We start from the raw sequence: 21276 nt of genomic DNA, 5'->3' as shown, positions 1-21276 counted from the left end.
CTGGGACCCTCACGACACTTCGAACTTGAGGGCATTTGCAAGGCTCTCGAAGGGATCGACGTGTTCGCCATAATACTAATGGGACCCGGCAAGACGGGCTTTCCCCTCATCTACGTGATTGTCGCTCAAGCCATCGCGAAGGATCCGGAGCACTGACTCACCGTGGCGAGGAGCTCACTGCTCGGAACGTCCGGGCGTTGATACGCGCAACGTCATTGGACATTTATGCGGACCGCCTGGCTGTACGGCTGCCGGGCGGAAATTCAGCGCATGCCGGCGTTGGCCATCGCGCTCATAGGTGCGCTCACCATGAACACTGCGTTGATGCATTGGTGGCACTAACCTTGATGCTTCAGGGAACCCCTCTGAGTGACTCGTGCTCGATGAGTTCTCCACGAGTATCGACGCTAAGATGAAACGTGAGATGTGGGGTACACTCAGGACAGTCGCAGTGGACAAGGCTATTGTCGTCACGCTACGTGAGTGCCTGTGTGGTCGTGCGTCAGTTTGTTACTGACAGCGTCGCTGCAGACTCCATGGAGGAAGCGTCCGCACGGGCTAAAAAGGTCGGCATATTGGCGAAGAAGATGTTAGGTGAGTCTGCATGGTGGCCATCCACAAGAAGACTGAGGTCGTGTTTGCTACAGCTGTGGGCACAAACGATGCACTGGCCCAACGGTATGCCACCTACGAGGTGCATTTATGTTGCCCGACGTGCGAGGAGGTCGTCCGCGCACAGGAGCTCATGCCACAAATTCCCGGAGTGCGTATGGCAGACGACGTCGCAACGCGCTTGGAAGTGCGGCTCGAGACAGACATGTCCCTTGCGCGACTCATCGGGTTACTCCCATTGCAAGAGGACTTCGCGCGGAGTTCACCGTAGAAAGAGCGGGACTGGAGAGCGTGTTCTTGAAGGTCATCCGAGAGAACGATGTGCTCAATGCGGACCGCTCGACGCCTAGGCGGAGGTGGCGGAGGACTTGCTGATAGTGGTCAGCCATTGTCTTGCTCGAAGCCGTGGCTCTCGTGAAAGCTACGTCGGTACTGTCACGGTCCCAGACTAACTTAACAAGTGCAAGCCAGCCGAGTTAGACTGTCGGCTTCCATACGAGTCGACACCCGGGTCGCACGGGTAATCCTCGCATAGTGCAAGGTTGACGAGATGGATGAGATATATGAAAACCCCGAGACCGACATGGCCATGTAATTATCGCACCTGCAGTACTTAGCAGGCTAGTAGTGGCCGATTATATCTTAGATGGATCTAACACCAGCCACCGGCAGTCCGGCCATAGCCACCGGCAGCTCTGCCGTAGCCACCGGCATTGCTCGGCCATCACAAAATGCGTCCTCCAGGAGTCGAACAGTGTTGCGGGCGCGTTTTGAAGCAGACCCTAGACGACCGCCCTCCTTCCCTCATAAAGGTCGTCCTAGTGGGCTGCCTACGGGAGACTAGCTCATCCGCGCGCCGGCGTCGAGGAACTCGAGTTCGAGTTAGCGCCGGCGTGGATGCGTAGATCTCGATCTGATTTAAGTACCAGCCACCACTGGCCACCACTGGCACTGGCACTGCGCTCAAGCCTAAGTTGAATACCTCGTAGTACGTCTGCCTCTCGAGTTTCTATCACCGAACTGGTTGCACAGGAAGGCGGCTTCGAATAAGAACCCAAGGCGACTAGTTGTCTCCGTGGCGCTGTACTAGACAAGCCGCTGTAATTCCGGTATTATCCTAGGCCTGGGGATTCTTTAAGATCTTGCGCCGGGAGACCACCCTCGCCAGGGTGTAATTTTAGTGTATTTGGATGAGATTTGCGGTGCCTGGAATTCGCGAGCCTCATCAAAGTACTCCGGCAATGATATCGTGTATCAACAGTGATGAACCAGCTTGAACCAGCAGCTTCGGCTTTGAAAAATTCATTTTCGATGGACAGTTTCTGTCGAGTCAGAATCCATTCCATGCTTCTAATGCGATTACTTCCTTCCACGATCTATGGACTGTATGACAAGGCCCGAAAATAGGATGTCCGTGGCGATGTGTACAGTAACATAACGAATGATGATCACAATAAGAGTAAGGAACGTGACCTCAACGTCCATGTGTGTCCAACAGGGTCGATCAATGCCGTCGTCGAGACTTGCCAGACTTTGGGCAATCAAGGCGAGATCTGCTGCGGACATACTGCGTTCGCGGATTCTATTCTGTCTACAACTCGAGCCTAGGCTCCGATATTCCAACGAGTACGTCTTTTTGAACGCCCCGTCAAGGACCGAATACCAACAGCGAACGCCTACACAGGCAGCTCGCTCTTCATTCCGACAGGCATGCCCATGTCGTCCTGACTGTCTACGACCTTCTGGATGTCAACCGCAACCGGGCGCATGGCAAAAGACTGCTGCTCCTGCATGGCGGTGCGACGAGATGAGACCCCGGAGGATGTCGAAGGGTGTGCCCGTTGTGCCCAGCCGAGACCAACCCGTACGTTGATCATCATGAACGCGATACCGGCGATGGGGCAGAGTGTGTCCACAGCGGTGTACTGCAGATTGCTCTCCGCCTGGTACGCGCCGAAGAAGAATACGGTGTACGAGCTGTTGAATCAGTCGACATCATCAGTGCACGGCGACGAGGGCATAGGACTTCTTCTAGACGCACGTGTATAGGGCAGCACTCTCCACAATTGTCACAAGGACCCTCTGGAGGATGCACTTACGTCAGCGGGGTCTCGTACAGTAGGTGAGCGAGAAACACGGACCATAAGGCTAGTACCACCTGCGTACGCACCTGTGCGATGTCGGGAGCGCCACACTTTCCAAGCGATACCGACGGAACTGTAGACATTCGTCCTGCATCAAATAGTTAGCTTTGCACGTATGCAGATTACATTGTACGCGTACACAAAGGTGAAGGCGTAGTCTGCCGACACCCAACGAGCGAGGGACGCAATGAAGACGGTGTTTCCCGATCCCACCTGGGTAAGCTGATAGATGACACCAGGACCAGCGACTGGTAGAGGCGTATCAGCACAGGTGCAATAGGAAACGATAGCAAAGCGAACGTACCACACAGCCCCAAGATGGTGAGGCACGGGACAATGATTACATAGTAGTTGTAGCCCCAGACGATCCAAAGACGGTAGATCTTGGTCAGAGCACTTCAGATAAGAATTGACGAATCCACGGCGCAGCACATACGAATAGGATGTCGCAGGTGATGAGCGTGGCGATCAGGAACCCAATTTTGACGGGCTCCGTAGTGAGAGCCAGGTCCGAGTAGTAGAGCAGCGCCGCTTGACCTCCCATGAAATTGACGAATGCATCGAAGAGGCGAATAACGGTCATCACCCAATGCTAGTCGTCGTCAGCTCCCCAAAGATCATTCATGTATAGCACGACTCACCCCAGTGACGGTCAACAATACGAATATTGACCCGAGCAGAACGGGAGTGAAGTACACAGACAGCGATCTTGCCCCACCGGCCCGTTGTGACCCAGCACGACTGATATGGAGATATATGAAAGTGAACGCCAATGTCAGGAATACACCATAGAGGAGGCTCTCTAAGGCCACCGTGGCCAGGTTGACGCTGATCAGAGGAAGCTGCGCCATTCTGCAAGTCTCAATCCAGGGTGACCAGCGACTCCGGGAAGCAGGGAGGTCTGTGCCGCGAAGTTAGCTGGTGGTTTTTATAGACTGCCTCCGTAGGTGGGGCTCCAGAGGAAAATTGTCTTCTCTGGGTAAGACGAGGTTGATTCGACCGTTCGACCGGATCTTCTCGCGGTCTCTTCACGACCCCGTTTGCGCATTGCCACAACAGCTTAGTACGGAAGTGCTTGATGATGGCCTAGTTATCGACAGGCGCGTCGCCATGGCTAATATGATTGCGTTCTGCCGATCTAAGTCGAAAGACTCATCTGACCTTGAGATCGCGCGGGGCTCACTGTTCGCGGCATATTCGGCGCGAATAAGTACTCGGAGTGGTTTGCCCAATGCCCCGGCTGCAAGAATCCTGCGAAAAGGCGTGTTTTTGTCGAACATGCTGCAAACATGCTTCCGATGCTGAAACTCATCATAAGTAATCTGAGGATGTTCGGAGCCCAAACATTCTCAGGAAATGTTCCCCACGGGGCACCAATCCTCGTAGTGCTTGCAGGGCTTCAAAAAGCTAGTTTGCCCACAGTGAGAATGACGGATCGACCACGAGGAATGCAATGCAACGAGATGCAACCGTGACGCTGCCGGACTGTAAGAAGCGACGACGGATCATCCAACCGTGCAACTAAGCAGCACATCTTCTTTGCAGACCAAAGAACGTCGCGATCTTCGGCATCGGACGGAGCCTAAAATAGTCTAGTCAAGCCGACAAAGAGGAAACTACTTACTAGCTTGGACTGCGCTTGAAACCATCGAAAAATTCTGGCTAAGAAGTCAGATATTTTGATCTCGTTGACTTGCGTCGACCAGTAGAAGATTCTGTCAACGGATGGTCCTTGGTTTTCAAGTCGGCATGCCATACTTATCGCGTAGGCATGGGGGTGCCATATTAGATGCCAGCCACTTCGTTGATCGCCCTGCTTCTCGAACACTGCTCGAACACGCAGTTGATGATGGGCAATATCCAAGCGCTTCAGCAAAATTTGACGACGAGTTCTTCTAAATGAAATCCAATTAGAAGCGAAATCGGTATCAGATGATGTAAGGGGTCTTAACGGAAGCCTCGCCCACGCTAGGATCGGGATCTAAGAGGATGGTCCCGCCTGGTTGCTCTGGGCTGAGCGCTGGGGCTTGACAGAACGTGGTACCAGTGGCTGGGTGGCCTTGTGCTACGCTCTGTCCATCTCGGTGTCCAATCGACGTCTGCGTGAGCTGGTGAGTGGAATCTCGAGGTTATATCTCCAACATCCAGGCAATCGGTGTCCTGACCTTCTCCCTCGCCGTTCAAAAATTAGTAAAGCCCGCCGTCGCTGAGCAAGCGGAATCGTTGCTCGATATTCCACACTGATGCCACGCTGGAAAGCCCACTGATCTGATTGGTGCGAAATAGAAATGGTTCTGCCGGATTGTTCGCGCGGTGTTGACATCTCCGCGCGGCGCGGTCGAAGATCCACGTTTAAGGGCATCGGGACTGAATCTCGGACGGCATTCGACGATGTGGAGTAAGTCTCAAACCAAGCCCCTCCACACGGCGCACGTGAGGCGTTTGTGTCGAACCTAGGAGTTCAAACGATCGTCAATCTTGAAGTTGTAGCGTCGTCGCCCGTCGATTTGTGTGAAGGGTGCAATTTATACTGGTCGCTAGGATGACTGAGGCGCAGGTCTGTCATGGATGTCGTGCAGGAGCCACAAGTAACTTCGGCCCCGTTGTTCAGAATATTAGTAGACTACATGTTACGACCACGGCCAGGCGTTCTCACCATTACATTCGCTCCGCTCTGAACTTAGAGACCTTCCTCTCCTTATTACCACCCTCGCCCGCATCGCCTCGACGCTGAGGAGCGGACTCCTTCACCTCGGCCGCCATGACTACACCCGTACGCCTGCCACCGGCTGCCACGGGGTTTGTTGATGCAGACATAGACCGTGGCACTGACGCCTGTGGTGGTTGTGCAGAGGTAGGGTTTTGAAACGAAGGCGAATCCAGCACGAAAGATTGGAATGGCGGCGGTTGTACAGACGTACTTGCCAACCCGGGAGGAATGAATGATGGCGAGTCGACAACCATAGGCGGCATGGACGATGTAGCGGTCGTCCGCGGAACAGACCCGGAGGGCGGGCTGAACGAGGGCGAGTCCACAATCATACTAGGCGTCGTCGGAGCCGATCCTGGAGGCCGAAAGGAAGGCGAATCGACAATCATAATGGGCATCTGGTCATGCACTCCCTTCCGTCGGATGGGTTCAGGTATGACGGCGCCATTGTCGTTATGTCGTCCGTCTGTAGGGCGCGAAGAAGGCGTTGGAACAGAGATGGGCGTGCCCGGCTCAGGGGAGGTCAGTTTCGGGGACGAACGATCGGACGTCATCTGCGGTGTCTGGAGGCTCGGCGAACCCGTAGAAGACGATTCGCGTCCCTGCGGCTGTGCGAGGCTTAGCTTGAACTTGGACACCTTCGACTTCGGTTTCGACGGAACGGTCGAGTCTTCTGTGGACGCAGAGCTGGGCGGTCCAGGTAAAGGCGCGGTGCTTGCACTTGTACTTGCGGCGGCAGAAGGCTGTGGACCGATATTCGCAACGTCTCCCCGTGTAAGCAGCTCGACAATCTCCCTAGCTTCCTGCGTCACGTCATCGTCGCTGTCGTCGCCGACGAGCTGACCGCTCTCAAGCTTGCCCATCCGCACGGCCTTCTTCAGGCTAGAGGTCTGAGAAGATGGGAGTACCGATGCACCAAGGGAGTGTGAAGCGAGGGTGCTCGAAGACGGATGCTCGGACTTGAAGCGTGATGCGGAGGGCTTGGGCGGGGGAGATGCAAGAGTCGCGTCGAGAGGCACTTCCTGTACACAATTTGAGCTCTCCGCCAGTGTGATGCACAACAGTACTCGTACCGGTTGGTCCCACTCGTTCGCATCCTCATCATGAGAGTGTGCCCGCATGGCACTGTACGCTTGCATACCAATTGTCGCACGTTTTTCGTAATAAGCTAACACAACCTCCCGCTGATGTTGAGCGTAGTCGAAGTCTTCATCCTGCCATATTACTGGTTCCCCGTCATCGCTCATCTGCTCGACATCGGTAGCATCGGAATCCGACAAGGGCTCGTGCCCTGTCTGCTCGTCCGAATCGACGTCAGAGCGTATCACATCGCCTTCATCCGAATCAGCGGGGACAGGTGAGCCCGGAACGGACTCATCGTCAGAGTCCGGTTCGCGCTGAGCAGGGGGCTCTGCTTGCGCTCCTCCCGGATGGCGTTCAACGACGTCCATCTTCATGGGTTGGTTGTTCATCTGCGCCCGAGTCAAGAGAGACGTCTTGCCTTTGCGTAGTCTGTCCAATGCGATGTCGCCCCACTGCTTCGACTCGTCTTCAGATGTCGCCTCGTTGGAAGTACGCTCTCCAGGTGCATCCGCGAACGACACTGCCTTCTTCGACTTCCCTACCTTCCGCTCCTTCGCCTCCAGTTCGGCCCCCTTCTCTGCATTCTCCTGCGTCTCGATGACGTTGCGCAACAAGGCCTTGCCCATCTTCTTCTGCAACTCCCTTGCCTTTCGCAGGCTCTCCAGTTCGGTCTTGGCCGCCGCCTTCCGGTTCTCCAGCTCGGCCCGCCATCGTTCTCGTTCAGCAGTCTCTTCTCTCTCTTGCTCAATATGCTCCTCATCCTCCAGTAAGTCGAGAATGCGCTCGCGCTCCGCTTTTCTGCGTGCTTTCTCTGCGGGTGATAGTGCCCAATGTGGTAGTAGGTCTGGGTCGTCAAAGATTGGTGGCGAGGCTACGGAAGCTGGAGGAGGGAATGGAGCAGTGTCCTCCTTTACGGGCTCCACAATATCGACGATAGGAAGCCCCTCCTCATTCAGTAACTGTGACAAGATATGAACTGTGCCGTTCGGGGTATGCATGGCAAGGAACGTACCTCACCCTTCTCGTTCCGCTTCTGAGTGCCAACGACTTCCCCGAGGTCACCGTCTCCTAGAAGCTCCCCGAGTTTTTCGGAGATCATCTTCACTTGGTCGGAAGACAGCTTCTGGCCTTGACTGCTCGCATCCTCAGGCGAGATTGAATTGAGCAGCGCCTGTAGAGCTGCAGTCGCATTAATTGGCCTGCGTGATTGGCGATAAAGTGACCGGATACCTTCTGCTCTGCTTTCATTCAATTCTTTCTTAGAACCCGTCGCAGCAGACGAGGCCATGGCTGAGTGTAACAGTAAAGGTGGATGTGCAAACTTGGAGGTGCACGCAGGTCCGCCCAAGTGATCCGTCATACGATCGAGATCTCGCTCTTCGGCAGTCGCCGAGCTCAATTTCTGTACCGCAAGGCTTCCGTATTCCCAAAGACCTCCTCGCAGCTCGCCTCGCCCTTTCAATCGGCATAGCGGTCTATTCACATATCTAGTCCTGTCACTATGGTTGTCTTACACGCGGAGCCGAGCTCATCCTCGACCACCCACAAGAAGAACAGGCGGAAGCTGAACAGAAAGGCCTCTGCAAAGTCTGCAGATATCCAAGACGAGGAGATGGGCGACGAGTCTGCCGACATCACGGAGGTCGTCCCTCAGATTTTGGCCGAGCAGGGGAAACAGCAAACCGGGGACGACGACGAACTCATGATTGATACCGATCCCTCCTCATTACCTACCCAGTCTTCCGCCCCTGCATTCCCGCCCCTCCCCGCTTCCGCACAACGAACGGCACTGAAGTCCGAGATGAGGAGAATACCGATACCCCCGCATCGCATGACGCCGTTGAAGAAGGATTGGGTGAACATCTTTTCACCGCTCACGGAGATGCTGCAACTACAAGTGCGGATGAACGTGCAAAGAAAATGTGTTGAGATCAGGGTGCGTACGTCGTGTCTATGGGACTCCACGTAACTCATCTCAGTCTGGACAGACGTCAAAACACACACAGGACATAGGTGCCATTCAAAAGGGCGCCGACTTCGTCAAGTCGTATGCTCTGGGCTTTGACGTGAACGTGTGTATCATCGCATCCAAACCGATGACGCTCTCTTACAACACTTTGTTCGTAGGATGCCATCGCTCTTCTCCGACTAGACGATCTTTACCTCGATTCGTTTGAAATCAAGGATGTTAAGACTCTGCATGGCGATCACTTGTCTCGTGCAATTGGTAAGCTCAGAGTTTCAGCCGTCAAACATTTCGTCGCATAACTCATCGGGCTGGTCCTTCGCAGGGCGAATTGCTGGCCAGGACGGCAAGACGAAGTTCACGATCGAGAACGCCAGCCGGACTCGTATCGTCCTTGCCGATACGTGAGTTCCAGCTCTCTCTTTTTAACCTCGCTGATTGACATCCGCTCTTGTAGTAAAATCCATATTCTGGGATCATTCCAGAACATCAAAATCGCCCGGGACGCCATAGTGTCGCTCATCCTGGGCTCGCCGCCTGGTAAAGTCTACGCGGGCCTGCGGACGGTCAGCAGTCGTATGCGGCAGCGAGCTTTGTAACTCAATCTATCTTCGTGATGTCTTTTTGTGGATCTAATAGCATGGATATTTCATCGATTGGGTTGACGTGCCTTATCGTATCTTGAGTGAAGGCCCGGGATATACGGAGTAGTGTTCGTGGGAGGTCAAACTGTGAGACACCACCGAGTTTGAGCCCGGGCGGAGAAGATTAGACAACGGGCACTGCGTATCATGTCATGCAACGCGCAAGAGGGCGAGAAAGACCTCAGGCCTCAGGCCTCAGCCGTCTGACTTGCGTTTCGGACAGTGTCTGTCGCAAGCTTGCTGCTGACTTACAGTGTATTCGACAGCAACAGTAGCTGAACACTCCGTCTATTGTATCTGCATTTACCACGCGTCGGACAAACTTCGTTTACCAGGGACGCCCCCGCCCCCTCTTCTGGCGCAACTTGAATGGCCCTGGCGTAACTGGCTCTGGATCCTCTGCCACTGCCGCCTCTGCCATCAAACCCCTCGGTCGCTCAGGCTCTTTCCTTTGCATTTCCATCCTTGCGCTTGCCTCCTCTTCTTCCTGCGCACTGGCCCTCCCCTTCTCCACAGCCTTTGCCATCGCTCGATACTCAAGGGCCCTCATATGTGCTTCCCGACCTAAAGCCATGGAACGGGCCACCCCCGCGGATTTCTCTGCTCTTCTCGCAGCCGTCTCGAGCTCTTCAGGTTCCTCTTCCGCTGCTCGTGCTGCCGCTGCCTCTTCCGCTGTCAGTGCTCGTGCTGCTGCCGCCTCTTCCGCTGCTCGTGCTGCCGACGCCCTTTCCATCCCCCTTGCTGCATCGACCTCACTTGCTTCTTCCTCGACCTGTTCCAAGTCGTTCTCCGTCTCCGCCTCATAGTCCATATCGTCATCCGTAGTCTCATCGCAGTCGCTCGAGTGGTACGAGTAGGTCTCGTCACTGATGTCGGAGTGGTCAATGTCCGCGCCGTCCCACCACTCCTTGTGGTCCTCGGATGCGGGCGGAGCGCGGCACTCGGTAGCTGCCACCGCGCGGAGGATGTGCATGACGAGCGATGCAGCATAGGGACGCTCCCCGCGCGCCATTTCCTCGAGCTTGTGCTCGAACGCGGAGTCTTTCGTCAGTTTGTTCCAGCGTTGTACGAGTAAGGCGACCTCCATCTCACGGACCGGCGCGTGCCTGGTTTATATCTCGTCGTCAGTCGACTGGCCAGAGGGTAATGCGGGCAGATAACGTACCGCGACGTGAATGGGCTGAAAAGTTCGTCAATGATGTTCGTCTCACTGAGCTGCCGGCGCAAGAAAACAAAGGCACGCTTTTGCAGGTCATTGAGGCCGAGCTGAGAGGCCTATTGTCAGCGCGATCAACATATACATTCGGATCTACGCACCTTGACGGCCACATCGTACAGTGCTTTGCACGACGACGGCGTTGGTCTGTTCGCATACGACTTCTTGTAGTCGGCCAGGAATGAGTCCCGTTCCTCCTTGCCATCGCTACTCAGAGGAGCAAATACGACGATCCCTGTGTATAGGTAGTAAATGAGGGCTTGCAAGCTATGGAAGTGCGGATGAGACGAAGCGGAAGCACGTTGACAGACAGACGTACGTTCGATGTGCAACGCTTCTCAACAGAATGTCTCCTCGCTTCGTATCATCACCCGTCAGGGTGCAGATAGTACTGCCTCCTTCGCTGGGTGTAGCTGCAATAGCGTCCTCATCGATCAGGACTATGGGCTCTTCGGTGATATCTGCCTCCCAGTCGATTGCAGTAGGCAGAGAGTCGTGACTTTTTGGCGGGTCTGGTTTGCTGAGGATTGGCTCAAAAGGGACCTCGTCGTCGTCGTAATCGCTTTCGTAGTCGCTGAAGGCGGTGAGGTCGTCGACCGCGCTACTGTCAATCCCCAACGGAAGACTTTCAGGATCGTACAGTGTGCCGTCCAGTAGCAAAAGCGTCTCCTCCCACGCTGCATGTCGATTTCGAGTCAGTCTTAGTATCACAGTCACAGCGAGCCGTGAAGCACGCACAACGTTCGATCTCCTCGCAAGGCGAGACAAGAAGGTCTCGTGGGGCAAAAACGCTCAGCGGCTTCGTCAAGGTCCCGTCGGGTCTTCGTGCGGAGAAACCAGTCCAGCGCACGGTCGGGAGCTCCTTGCTCTCGAGAGACTTGTGCAAGAGGTCCAACGCATCCTTAGATACGCTTGCTGGCGGTGGTGCGAGGCGAGTTAACTTCAACACTGCCATGACCACCACTGCATTGTCGCGTCTCATGGGGACGCATCCGTCCATAAATTCCGCAGAGAGGATGTTATCCCATATGCAAATGCTCCCTGCGGTGAGAACGTCTCTGCTATCCCGGAAGGAGAACCATGCAGACTCGTTGTCCCGAGAACGTCCATCGATGGTCACTTCCATATGCACAGGCTGCAGCAGGTCGTCGTTCGCGTACAGACCTAGATCAGCGCATGGTCCGTGGAGATCGCTCTGGAATGCGGATAGTCTGAAGAAAAAGCCTGGCCCGAAGGCGGCGGTGTCGTACTGGTCAACACCCGAGTCCGTATCGACGAGGTTGAACATCGCGCGGAGGTTGTCGATGCGAAACTGGAAGACCAAGCGTTCTTCGCAATGTTGGGATAGAATGCTCGCCATGGCGGAAGGCAAGGAACAGAGGACTAATGACCAAGTCGATGGCGTCCGGTCAGTCTCGGTGAGAGGAGGGATTGAAGCGAATAGGTGCTGTATAGCACTGGTGTGTATGCCAGGGTCTAGACTCACGTATAGCCACGTTGTCTACGTATCCAGGGTTCTGCCAGAGGGAAGACTCGTGGGCTATAGGCGAGGGCCGCGAGGCCGCCACGACGCCGCCTTTCGAGTTCTGATGAACGCCACACACGCGCTATTGACGCGTTGTTTGGCACCACCCACGCTCGCCAAACCCAACATGCCCGCACACATTTCGCGTGTGCCGACTCTGCGCATCACCGTCATGTTCGCCTTGAGGCTGGCTTCCTTCTTGCGGCAAAAAGGCGTACTCCTTCCCGCAACGGTTCTGATCTGTATTTTATCAGTTTGCGCTGCCGACCCGGAGAAGGCCTGGAATGGATTCGTGACGCCTGGCTCGACCGGCCCCACCACATTCGTTCCGTACTATGTGCCTCCAGGCGCTAGGAGCTATGATTCCTCTTCTCCTTTTCTGCACTACTTTGGGAAGTGGAAAGACACGTACTCATCTGCGTACGTTCAGAACACTCTGCGGTCGACCTCGGATCCTGGCGCATCTATGACCTTCAGCTTCACTGGCACCGGCATCGAGTGGTTCGGAAATCAAGATGCAAGACATGGCATCGCGCAAGTGTACATTGACGGGAGGAAGATGCAGGAAGTCGACGCCTGGAGCGCGAAGCCTATGAAGCAGCAGCGCATCTACTGGGACTTCGACTTGTACCCTGGCAGGCATACGATCAAGATCGTCAACATTGGCCAGAAGAGCGCCAACGCTACCGGCACACTTATAGACATCGATGCATTAGTCGTAATCACTGGTCCGCAGCCTGACTCTCCCGACGTGGAATACCTGGATACCTCCGCTCGGCCCATCCCAGACTATCCGCCTCTCTTTGACTTCGTATCTGAACCTGACCCAGACAAGGAGTGGACCTTGACGGAGATTGGAAACACTGGTGTCTCCGCCATGCAACTCTCGATCGTTTCCGAGACTCATGCACTCGTCGTGGACAAGGTGGAACACAATCCCCTCACTATTGACGGTCACCCTGCCTGGGCTGCTCTCTATAATCTCAAGACGCACTCTGTCACACCTCTGTCCGTGGAGTCAAACTCTTTCTGTGCTGGTGGCACTTTCCTCAGTAACGGCACGCTCATCAACGTCGGCGGCAACCCCGTCGTAGAAGACCACACTGCTACCGCTGACTTCGGTGACCTAGATGGCTTACAAGCCGTACGCGTCTTTGAAGCATGCGATCTTGAGGACGTATCTGGCTGCAGTCTCTACGAGAACCACGACCGCATCCGCATGGCTACTCCTCGCTGGTATACTACTGTGCTTCGAATCGCCGACGGCAGTGCCATGATCGTAGGCGGCTCGCGCAAGGGTGGCTGGATCAACAATGCGACGGTCAATAATCCTACTCTGGAATATTGGCCTCCCAAAGACATCGCTGGATCGCACGGGCTGCCTGTACGTCTTCCCTTCCTGGAAGACACCGTTGGGGCGAACCTCTTCCCGATCGCTTTCTCTCTGCCAGACGGAACGGTGTTCATGGCAGCCAACCAGGATGCGATGATCTACGACTGGAGGACGAACACAGAACGCAGGCTGCCCCGTCTCCCAAATGGCGTGCGCGTTACCTACCCAATGGCAGGCACCGCTGTCCTTCTCCCTCTCACGCCCGCGACGGGATATGCTCCAGAAATCCTGATATGTGGCGGTTCAACCGTAGATGACGCGCAACCCGGCTATCTGATATCTTCGCAAGACCCTGCCTCGGCGCAATGCGTACGCATGCTGCTCACCGAGGCTGGTATCGCCGCCGGCTGGGAGGTCGAGCGCATGCCAGAGGCGCGCCACATGCCCGACGCGGTCCTTTTGCCCACAGGCGAGGTGCTCATCGTCAACGGTGCGGGCTCAGGGATCTCTGGCTATGGCAACGTTGTCGGCCAGATCGGCGCGTCGAACGCGGACAACCCCGTCCTGACGCCGGTGCTGTACGACCCTGCGGCTCCGCCTGGCGGGCGATTCTCCCAGGAGGGCATGCCGACGAGCGACATACCGAGGATGTACCACTCCGTGGCGACGCTCACGCCTAGCGGGGAGATCATGATTGCTGGAAGCAACCCGAACCTCGACCGGAGCGAAATCGAGTACGGCACCGAATATCGGGTCGAATGGCTTGGTCCGCCTTACATGGCCAAAGCAAGACCTGAGATCGTCGAGAAACCTGAGATCATCGGGTTTGGGGAAGACGTGACATTCAGCGTGGCTATCCCAAGCAGTTCCCAGGGTGTAGATATCAAGGGTGAGTGGCATCCCTCGAGTAGCACGTTGTCTTCCGTTGACGAACGTCCACTAGTGGCACTCATGGACCTTGGCTTCGTGACGCATACTGTTCACGCCAACTCGCGGCTTGTGTATCTCGATTCGTCCTTGTCTGAGGATGGGCAGACGATCACTGTGACTGGTCCTCCGGATGGCGGCGTATATCCTCCTGGACCGGGCTTCTTGTATCTCGTTGTGGATGGCGTACCAAGTGTTGGCGTGAAGGTGATGATCGGTGATGGAGAGGATCCACCGTTTGACGGGGATGCGCTTGCCAAGTGAGTTATCATACTACGATTAGGATTAAAGGCTTGCTGATGGCGTCGCCATAGCATGCTGGCCATGACGGAGGTCGATCAGTATGAGAGCAGCAAAAAGAAAGGCAAGAACAAGCATAAGACCCCGAAGTCGCACGCAACCTGAGCCTCGAGCGGACCCCAATGATGACGACTTAATGTGAACACCTCTAATCTACAGACTACTACTCATTCGCTTTGTTAGCTATCTCCGTAACTTGTCTACTCTAGAGCGTGGTGTTTGTGTTCTATCGATCGATGACGTCCGCGTTGGTCTGCACCAAGTCTACCTTCAGATGCGTGGTGTCAGAGTAGCTCACCAACACCGCCTCTCCGCTCCCGAATATGTCTATCACGGATATCGACGTGTTCCAGCATTTGCCATTCACCACCACTCCTTCCGCGCACTTCAGCTTGCCACTTCCAAGCAGGTTTGCGATGAGTCTCGAGATGTAGCCTCCGTGCGAGACTACGAGCACGTTCCCTGGGAGGGATTTGCGGTGCATGGGATCTTGCATTATGAGGGACTCGACGTAGGTCAGGATGGTATTGTTCCACCATCGTGCGGCGCGCAGGCTGAAGTCGCTCAGTTGTTCTGCGTTGGATGGGGCCGTACCGCGCCCCTCGAGCTTCTGTCCTTGCCAATCTCCCAGATGCTGGCCAACTACTCTGAGAACGGCAGCTTGCAGAGGACGAACAGTCAGAACTCACCCTTTCTCTCAGTGCATCGTGCTTCTCGAGTGGCACTCCGGGGTGCTTCTGCAGTATGATTTCTGCAGTCTGCGGTAATACAGCACCGTGTTAGTCGCTCCGAAACGTACTTTGCCTTGATCTGTTCGCACCTTAGCTGCTCGATTCAGATCACTACTGAATGCCCTCTCGAAGGGGACAGTCTCCAGAGCGCCAGCCGCCAGCCGAGCTTGCTCTATGCCGGCGGCGTTCAGCTTGGTATCGAGTTGTCCTTGCATGATGCCCAGCCTGTTCTCGTCTGTTTCGCCATGGCGGACGATGTATATCCTGGCCAGAACCGCTGCCGCTGCCATCGATGTCAAGAAGCAACCGTGGACAACTGTAACTGGCTTCAGATGTATCGTGAACGTAGCACGGTGCCGGCCCGTGTGGCTGAAGTACAACTTGTGCGGATATTGTTGCGACCGAAGCCTGCATGCATCGGCTTACTTCAAACAACGCCACACATGGGGTGCGTGGCCAGCGAACAAACAAGTCCGACGGTCGATCCGCAACCATCTAGTGAAGGCGTGAGCTCAGTCCTATTGAGCAACTCAAGCTCTGCACTTGACTATATGTTGCATCATTCCATTGTGCTGAGAATAGCCCGTGTATTGCCAACAATAGATCAGCCCCCTTTAAATGTAGCGAGCCCCTCTGTCACAGATCGATGCCACGACACGCAGAAGTGAGTTGTGAATCGGGGATACCATACGCTGTCTTCTCTCTCTACGTACGAATTGACAAGAATATGTAGATCTGAAGTGCTACAGTCTGCCGGCCATTACGGTCCATGTAACCGCCTATTGATATAAATCATCACTGTCCGTACCGCACTGTTTTACACATATTACATTGGTGAATCCTTCCAGTAGTCTCGGGGCAAGAAAGCACCCCGCCTGCCCGATGGGCGCCGAGACCATAGCCAAGAACCCAGGGGAGAGCATCCACTACCATCGGGTGCGCCCAGAAAAGAGTCTTTCGGTCATCGTAGCAGGTCTTCGATCTCCGAAGAGACGTTCTTGACGCGATCATCGGAGAATGTCGAACGGAGCGACGACATGCACTGCTTGACAGTAGTAAGTTGCTCCGCGCTTGGTTTCTGTCCCCTCTCTTTGGCGGCGTACAGCTGGGGACATGAAACGTCAGTCATGGAAACGGGACGCAGAACATTCCATCCAAATGAGCAGAACGACGGGCTCACGATATTTCCTATCGCCACCAGCGCGCGGTACGCCGCCTCCGGATCGCTCTTCTCCTCCTGAAGCCCATTCAAAATGAGGTTGTACAGATACGCGGCCAACTCCGGCCCCAACGGCTCTTTTAGGCCGATGCAACTGAGGCTGTCCGAAGGTCAGCTCCACGCGGCCGAATACATGTCAACAGTAGGACTCACTTGAACATGATGGTCGCGCATGCAACTCGCTGAGCCTTCGTTAGATTGCTGTAAGGCTGCTGGACAATGTCTTGCAGCATCTACCAAGCCAATCCTCAGCACCGGCAAAGCCCACGAATACAGTAGTACTTACCGATTTGACCCACGCCTCATCATCGTACAGAGTATCCTGGAAGGTGTTCACGAGGGCGCGTAGGAAGAAAAGCGTGTTCGTTTCCCGTGATCGCGACAGCGGGGTCTCCCAAGGATCCTTCCACGACGACGCGTTCATCATGGCTGCGAAGAAGCGATGTTTCAGAGGTGTGTCCTGGGAGAAGTTCTGGCAGAATGCAAGCAAGAGGCGACCAAGATCCATCACTGAGCGTAGATACGTATGAGACCAACTGTATGACGGGGAAGCTGGCTACGCACCAGGGAACAACGACTCCCGAGGCCATCGCTCAAGTAATGCGCTTATAGCATCGAGGTGACGTGGCGTGGGCGGCTTTGTGCCGGGCGGTGGGTTGTTCCAATGCGCAAGCTGAGAAACCAGAGCGGAGAGGAATGCGAAGGACTCGTCGATGCGGGTACGCTCTTGAGGATACATTGCCAACGATGAAGTTGACTGGAAGTATACCACGTCAGTACCGGCGTTTCTGAGATATTCCACTACACGTACAATCTCGTTCCGAAGGCTTTGATCGATCTGGTGCAACTTCGCCTGCATCGCCGAAACATTTGCTTGGCGGAAAGCCAATGGCGTGCGCTGAAGGTCCTATCAGCACCGCGTTGGAGGAAGACAGTCTCGTACGTACGACCGGGATGACTTTCGACGATGTCGCAGGGGCAGGCCGAGGAGGCGATGTAGAAGGCGTCACAGATGATGCAGTCGGCGCGGCACGGTATCGCGATGCACCTTCACGTACATTGAGCATAGCACTGATGGACGTGGACGCTGCGACGTACCCGTGAAAGGATCCATGTAATCCTGTCCGCGACCCGCAGCGCCCGCTTGCGCGGGCTGATACCGAGAACCACCTAGAGCGTAATCAGCATCCCAAGCCAACTGAGTGCATTCAACTATACCTGTGAATGGATCTGAGTACTGGGGCCCGCCACCTAGACTCACGCCACCCGTGTTCTTCTCGATGAACCTCACGACCTCGTCTAAGTAAGACATTGGAAGCTCGTGAGCGTCCAGGAACCGCTGCGCAGCTACATATGGATTCTCTGAGAGCTTGTGAGTACGCATACTACCTCTAGGCTGGAGATGCATCTCACCGGTGGCATTGTAGGGTAGCTTGAGGGGAGGCATGCCTTCCTGTACATCGACATCAAAGACGTGATCATATTCCTTCCCTTCGTATAGCTGCTTCCGCCCGGAGCCGACGGCATCCACGACGTCGCCGATCTTCTGCCAACTGGACGACGCGCTGTCCCACTGAAGCCGTCATTGTCAACACACCACCCACAATTGAACATAGTGGATATATGCGCATGCCTGATGGGCCTCCACGTTGTCTCCGTTCCGGATCATCTTCACCTCGCCAGGTTTGTTGCCTATTCAAAAAGGCCCTGTGAGCATCTTTGGTGCAGTGCCTCGATAGATAGACGCACCTGGCGAGGAGAGCGCCTCCAAGCCAGGCAGATCCGACTTCTTGACGTCGCCAATCTGCTGCGCGGGCAGAGCTTGACTCGCGACTTGGTCGTCGTAGGCCTTCTGTTCTTCTCCCGGGAGCTGACGGGAATCGTCATGACTGAAGATGCGCACGACACCATCGCTGCATCCTGTCACGATATCACCGTTTGGCATGGTAGATACGGACCAGACGGAGATGGCAGGGTGAACAATCGTCTGGGAACACTCTCCATCTGCTCCAAGTCAGACCAACCACTTGGGCTATGCAAGACCGGATGGTACCTACCTCTCCAGATGCGCACTGTACGATCCTCTCCTCCCGATACAATGTCACCATTCTCCAATACAGAGATACTGTACACGAATGATGTATGTCCGGAGAGGGTATGGACAAGGTCGCCTTCCATGGTCCATATCTTGATCTCACTGAAGGGATGACTTACCTCGCTGAGCAGCAACGGTAGAGATTGCAACTTACCTGTCGTTCGAACACGACGCAAAGCCAATGTCCGTGTATAGTGCAAGACCGCGGACCGCTTGCGTATGCCCGGGATACGTTCGGATGTTTTTCTGCTGGCTCCACAACTTGATGGTATTGTCGGCTGAGCCTGCACGATAGTGTAAGACACACATGTCGCAGGTACGATCCGTTCGACGGCGTACCTGTCAGAAACTGTTGAGAGTCTATGGCCAGCACTGCCCATACGGATTGCTGGTGCCCAGTGAGATCATAGAGCAGCTTGAAGTTCTTCCAGACCTTAGCCGTTCTACGACGCGTCACACCTCCGTCTCCATTCGTCTCAAACGGGGATAGACATACCGATCCCAAGATCCAGAGATGACCAACCCGCCCGGCGCAGAGTCTAAAGCGCATACGTTGTCGGTGTGGCCGATGAGGGAGTACGCGGGCTCGTTTGAGTTAGCCGAGAGAGCGAAGACGTTGATAACGGTGTCTTGTCCTCCTGTCACCGCATATCCTAGATTGCCTCACCTGTAAATGCATACATGCGAAACAAGCCACACCCGGATGATCGCTCACCTAGCGGTTCGTCGGGTGTGGGTGGGAGGTATGTTACGGCATTGATGTATCGTGAACCCGCCCGCAGGGTGACGGACTGGTTGAATCCTGGGGCATCCGTGTTCCGAACCCACGAGACCGCGGTGCTGTCCCGCGAAGCAGAGAGGACGAGATCATTGGTCGGGGAAGCGACGGCCCGCACCTAGAAGGGTTGAGCTCGCGCGCACGTCGAGACGACAGAGACGTACGAACATCAGCAGTGTGACCAGTGAGCGTCGCCGAAAGCTTGTAGGGCATCGCGGCAGGAGTCGGTGCTCGTGAGGGAAGGAAGAGAACGCGCGATGGTCGCGGCCGGGACACCAGAAGACTTATCTGGCAAGAGGAGAATTGAGATGCAGCCAACTCGTCCAGACCTGGATGTCTTCCGACGGCCGAGCGCGAGCGCCCTTGCCACAGCTCTCCTGCCCACTGCGCTACTCCTTACAGTGATGCCCTCACTGTCTGACGGTGCTATTACGGCCTCACAACGGTATACAGCGGCACAGTACCAGACTGAGTACGCTCGGGCACACTGAACAAACGAGCCGGCCACGCGTACACTTTCCTCGGCGGCGGCTTACGCAGCGCGAACTCAAAAGCCGTGACAATCCAGTCAAATACGTTCTGCATCGATTGATGAGAATTACGACATAGTCCCTATACAGCCCGCCAGTACACAGTGTATTCAATACTCCAACCCGTGCGATCTGCGATTTAGCCTGGATTTAGCTCCGGAGGAGTAAGTTCGCATCTACCACACACGCAGAATGATCACGATCGTGGAACGAGAGAAGATACGAGATGTATGTACACCACTCTAACGAGCCCCGGACCCGTGCGAAGGCGGTCCCAGGGAGATACGGAGGTGCGTAGTCTATGCCTTGCACCATTCTTCATCTCCTGCGAGGGCCTCACGAAACAGATCGTCGGCCGTGGGTGCGAGGTACGACGACTTGCGAAATCATGAGGGGATGGCGGAGATAAAATGCCTTACTTCCTTATATATATCCCCTTTAGGGCAGGCCCCATCTCCCGAAGATCTCCCCGTCTAGATCTGGCCATGATGCCTTCGCACACATTCCGCCTTTCCAGTCGTTCAACTGCCCACCGAGGGCCAGGCCATCTAGCCACTTTCCCGGCCCTAGCCTGAACTCTGCCAACGCGAGCCACACCCTTGGTCAGTCATGGGAGGGCGCAGTGATCGCGACGACGCGAGAACCATCGCCCTGAGCTACTTCTCTAACTTACTCCAGGCCTGCTCCAAGACCCCCGTTACGGATACACATGCGTCGAGGAAATTCTGACCCTGCTCTAAACCAGCTACCCTACGAAACCTGCGCTGACATATGCTATGAATCAGGGTGACAACTGATCATGACCTCAAGTGTCGGCCCATCTCCTACGCATGCACCCGCTCATATTGTTGATTATGGTCGGAGCCGCAGGTTGCGCATGATGCACAGGGAAGTACGCCTGCTCATGTGGCTGCAGCACAGCACTCACTGTTCCCCGTTTTATCCTACTACCCAGTGGCCGGTGCTTACAGTAATGATTGGTGACCAGCCACTCGCTCTGGTGCCGATACCTGTGACATCGCCTCTTCATCCTCGCTGGCCCTGACAAGTCGGTTAGATCCTTGGGATCCAGACGAACTGACGGAAGAACTCGCTCGTAGACATGCCATAACATTCGAGGGGCCTGACGGCTCTCCGCTTCCCTCGGGGCCTCACCGGCTCAACTGCGCCATGGTCCGCTGGACCCCATAACCTGTAGCCCGGTTCGCTGGCCAGGGCAATGCCCTTGTCGGGTAGGAATGACCCTCTGCCTACTGCGGATAGAACTGAATGCTATCGGGAAGCTCCTAACCGCAACTCCGACCGCCGCATGTTATCGACAGCTGTGAGCTCTGCATCTTCTGTCCGTGACAGATGAGGCTCTGCATCCCCGTACGTCTCATCTCGTGAGTACGAACTGCAGCTAGAATACTTGGCTAATACACTGCCTCTGACATTCGCCGCCTTCGTGGCTTTTGCGGCGT

General features: G+C 55.3%; 8 protein-coding genes across 8 annotated transcripts; 3 read left to right on the top strand and 5 right to left on the bottom strand.

Moving 5' to 3' along the window:
* Nucleotides 1–255: 255 nt before the first annotated feature.
* C8Q71DRAFT_238624 (uncharacterized protein) lies at nt 256–1258 on the top strand. The gene is made up of 4 exons (XM_047917213.1): nt 256–298; nt 357–479; nt 532–594; nt 648–1258. Exons 2-4 carry the CDS (start codon nt 413–415, stop codon nt 881–883), a joined length of 366 nt encoding a protein of 121 aa, XP_047784226.1. The 5' UTR covers nt 256–298; nt 357–412; the 3' UTR covers nt 884–1258.
* Nucleotides 1259–2153: 895 nt separating this feature from the next.
* C8Q71DRAFT_238553 (uncharacterized protein) lies at nt 2154–3695 on the bottom strand. The gene is made up of 7 exons (XM_047917212.1): nt 3398–3695; nt 3193–3348; nt 3061–3139; nt 2896–3004; nt 2754–2844; nt 2654–2694; nt 2154–2589 (listed from the first exon to the last, which is right to left on the bottom strand). The coding sequence occupies exons 1-7, from the start codon at nt 3605–3607 to the stop codon at nt 2289–2291; spliced, it is 987 nt and encodes a 328-aa protein (XP_047784225.1). The 5' UTR covers nt 3608–3695; the 3' UTR covers nt 2154–2288.
* A 1543-nt stretch (nt 3696–5238) lies between these two features.
* Nucleotides 5239–7877, bottom strand: C8Q71DRAFT_736247 (uncharacterized protein). Its single transcript, XM_047922540.1, has 4 exons — nt 7780–7877; nt 7562–7728; nt 6540–7508; nt 5239–6488 (listed from the first exon to the last, which is right to left on the bottom strand). Exons 1-4 carry the CDS (start codon nt 7835–7837, stop codon nt 5415–5417), a joined length of 2268 nt encoding a protein of 755 aa, XP_047784224.1. The 5' UTR covers nt 7838–7877; the 3' UTR covers nt 5239–5414.
* Nucleotides 7878–7984: 107 nt separating this feature from the next.
* C8Q71DRAFT_736246 (uncharacterized protein) lies at nt 7985–9171 on the top strand. Its single transcript, XM_047922539.1, has 5 exons — nt 7985–8485; nt 8538–8621; nt 8677–8776; nt 8841–8919; nt 8973–9171. The coding sequence occupies exons 1-5, from the start codon at nt 8051–8053 to the stop codon at nt 9112–9114; spliced, it is 840 nt and encodes a 279-aa protein (XP_047784223.1). The 5' UTR covers nt 7985–8050; the 3' UTR covers nt 9115–9171.
* Nucleotides 9172–9396: 225 nt separating this feature from the next.
* C8Q71DRAFT_736244 (uncharacterized protein) lies at nt 9397–11952 on the bottom strand. The gene is made up of 5 exons (XM_047922538.1): nt 11114–11952; nt 10695–11052; nt 10477–10642; nt 10325–10425; nt 9397–10265 (listed from the first exon to the last, which is right to left on the bottom strand). Exons 1-5 carry the CDS (start codon nt 11733–11735, stop codon nt 9488–9490), a joined length of 2025 nt encoding a protein of 674 aa, XP_047784222.1. The 5' UTR covers nt 11736–11952; the 3' UTR covers nt 9397–9487.
* A 116-nt stretch (nt 11953–12068) lies between these two features.
* Nucleotides 12069–14650, top strand: C8Q71DRAFT_238495 (copper radical oxidase). Its single transcript, XM_047917211.1, has 2 exons — nt 12069–14420; nt 14475–14650. Exons 1-2 carry the CDS (start codon nt 12073–12075, stop codon nt 14563–14565), a joined length of 2439 nt encoding a protein of 812 aa, XP_047784221.1. The 5' UTR covers nt 12069–12072; the 3' UTR covers nt 14566–14650.
* Nucleotides 14426–15912, bottom strand: C8Q71DRAFT_736241 (phosphoglycerate mutase-like protein). Its single transcript, XM_047922537.1, has 3 exons — nt 15281–15912; nt 15150–15218; nt 14426–15094 (listed from the first exon to the last, which is right to left on the bottom strand). Exons 1-3 carry the CDS (start codon nt 15479–15481, stop codon nt 14687–14689), a joined length of 678 nt encoding a protein of 225 aa, XP_047784220.1. The 5' UTR covers nt 15482–15912; the 3' UTR covers nt 14426–14686.
* Nucleotides 15857–19901, bottom strand: C8Q71DRAFT_736238 (phospholipase A-2-activating protein). Its single transcript, XM_047922536.1, has 18 exons — nt 19452–19901; nt 19221–19401; nt 19002–19158; nt 18845–18948; nt 18660–18789; nt 18468–18607; nt 18160–18414; nt 18044–18102; nt 17824–17983; nt 17629–17772; nt 17509–17580; nt 17358–17458; nt 17222–17308; nt 16975–17167; nt 16697–16920; nt 16564–16643; nt 16372–16510; nt 15857–16296 (listed from the first exon to the last, which is right to left on the bottom strand). Exons 1-18 carry the CDS (start codon nt 19494–19496, stop codon nt 16153–16155), a joined length of 2415 nt encoding a protein of 804 aa, XP_047784219.1. The 5' UTR covers nt 19497–19901; the 3' UTR covers nt 15857–16152.
* Between the last annotated feature and the right edge of the window lie 1375 nt (nt 19902–21276).

Source organism: Rhodofomes roseus (genome assembly GCF_022264815.1).
Source record: "Rhodofomes roseus strain CIRM-BRFM 1785 chromosome Unknown C8Q71scaffold_2, whole genome shotgun sequence".
Taxonomy (NCBI): Eukaryota; Fungi; Basidiomycota; class Agaricomycetes; order Polyporales; family Fomitopsidaceae; genus Rhodofomes; species Rhodofomes roseus.
This window is presented reverse-complemented; position numbering and strand designations above follow the sequence as displayed.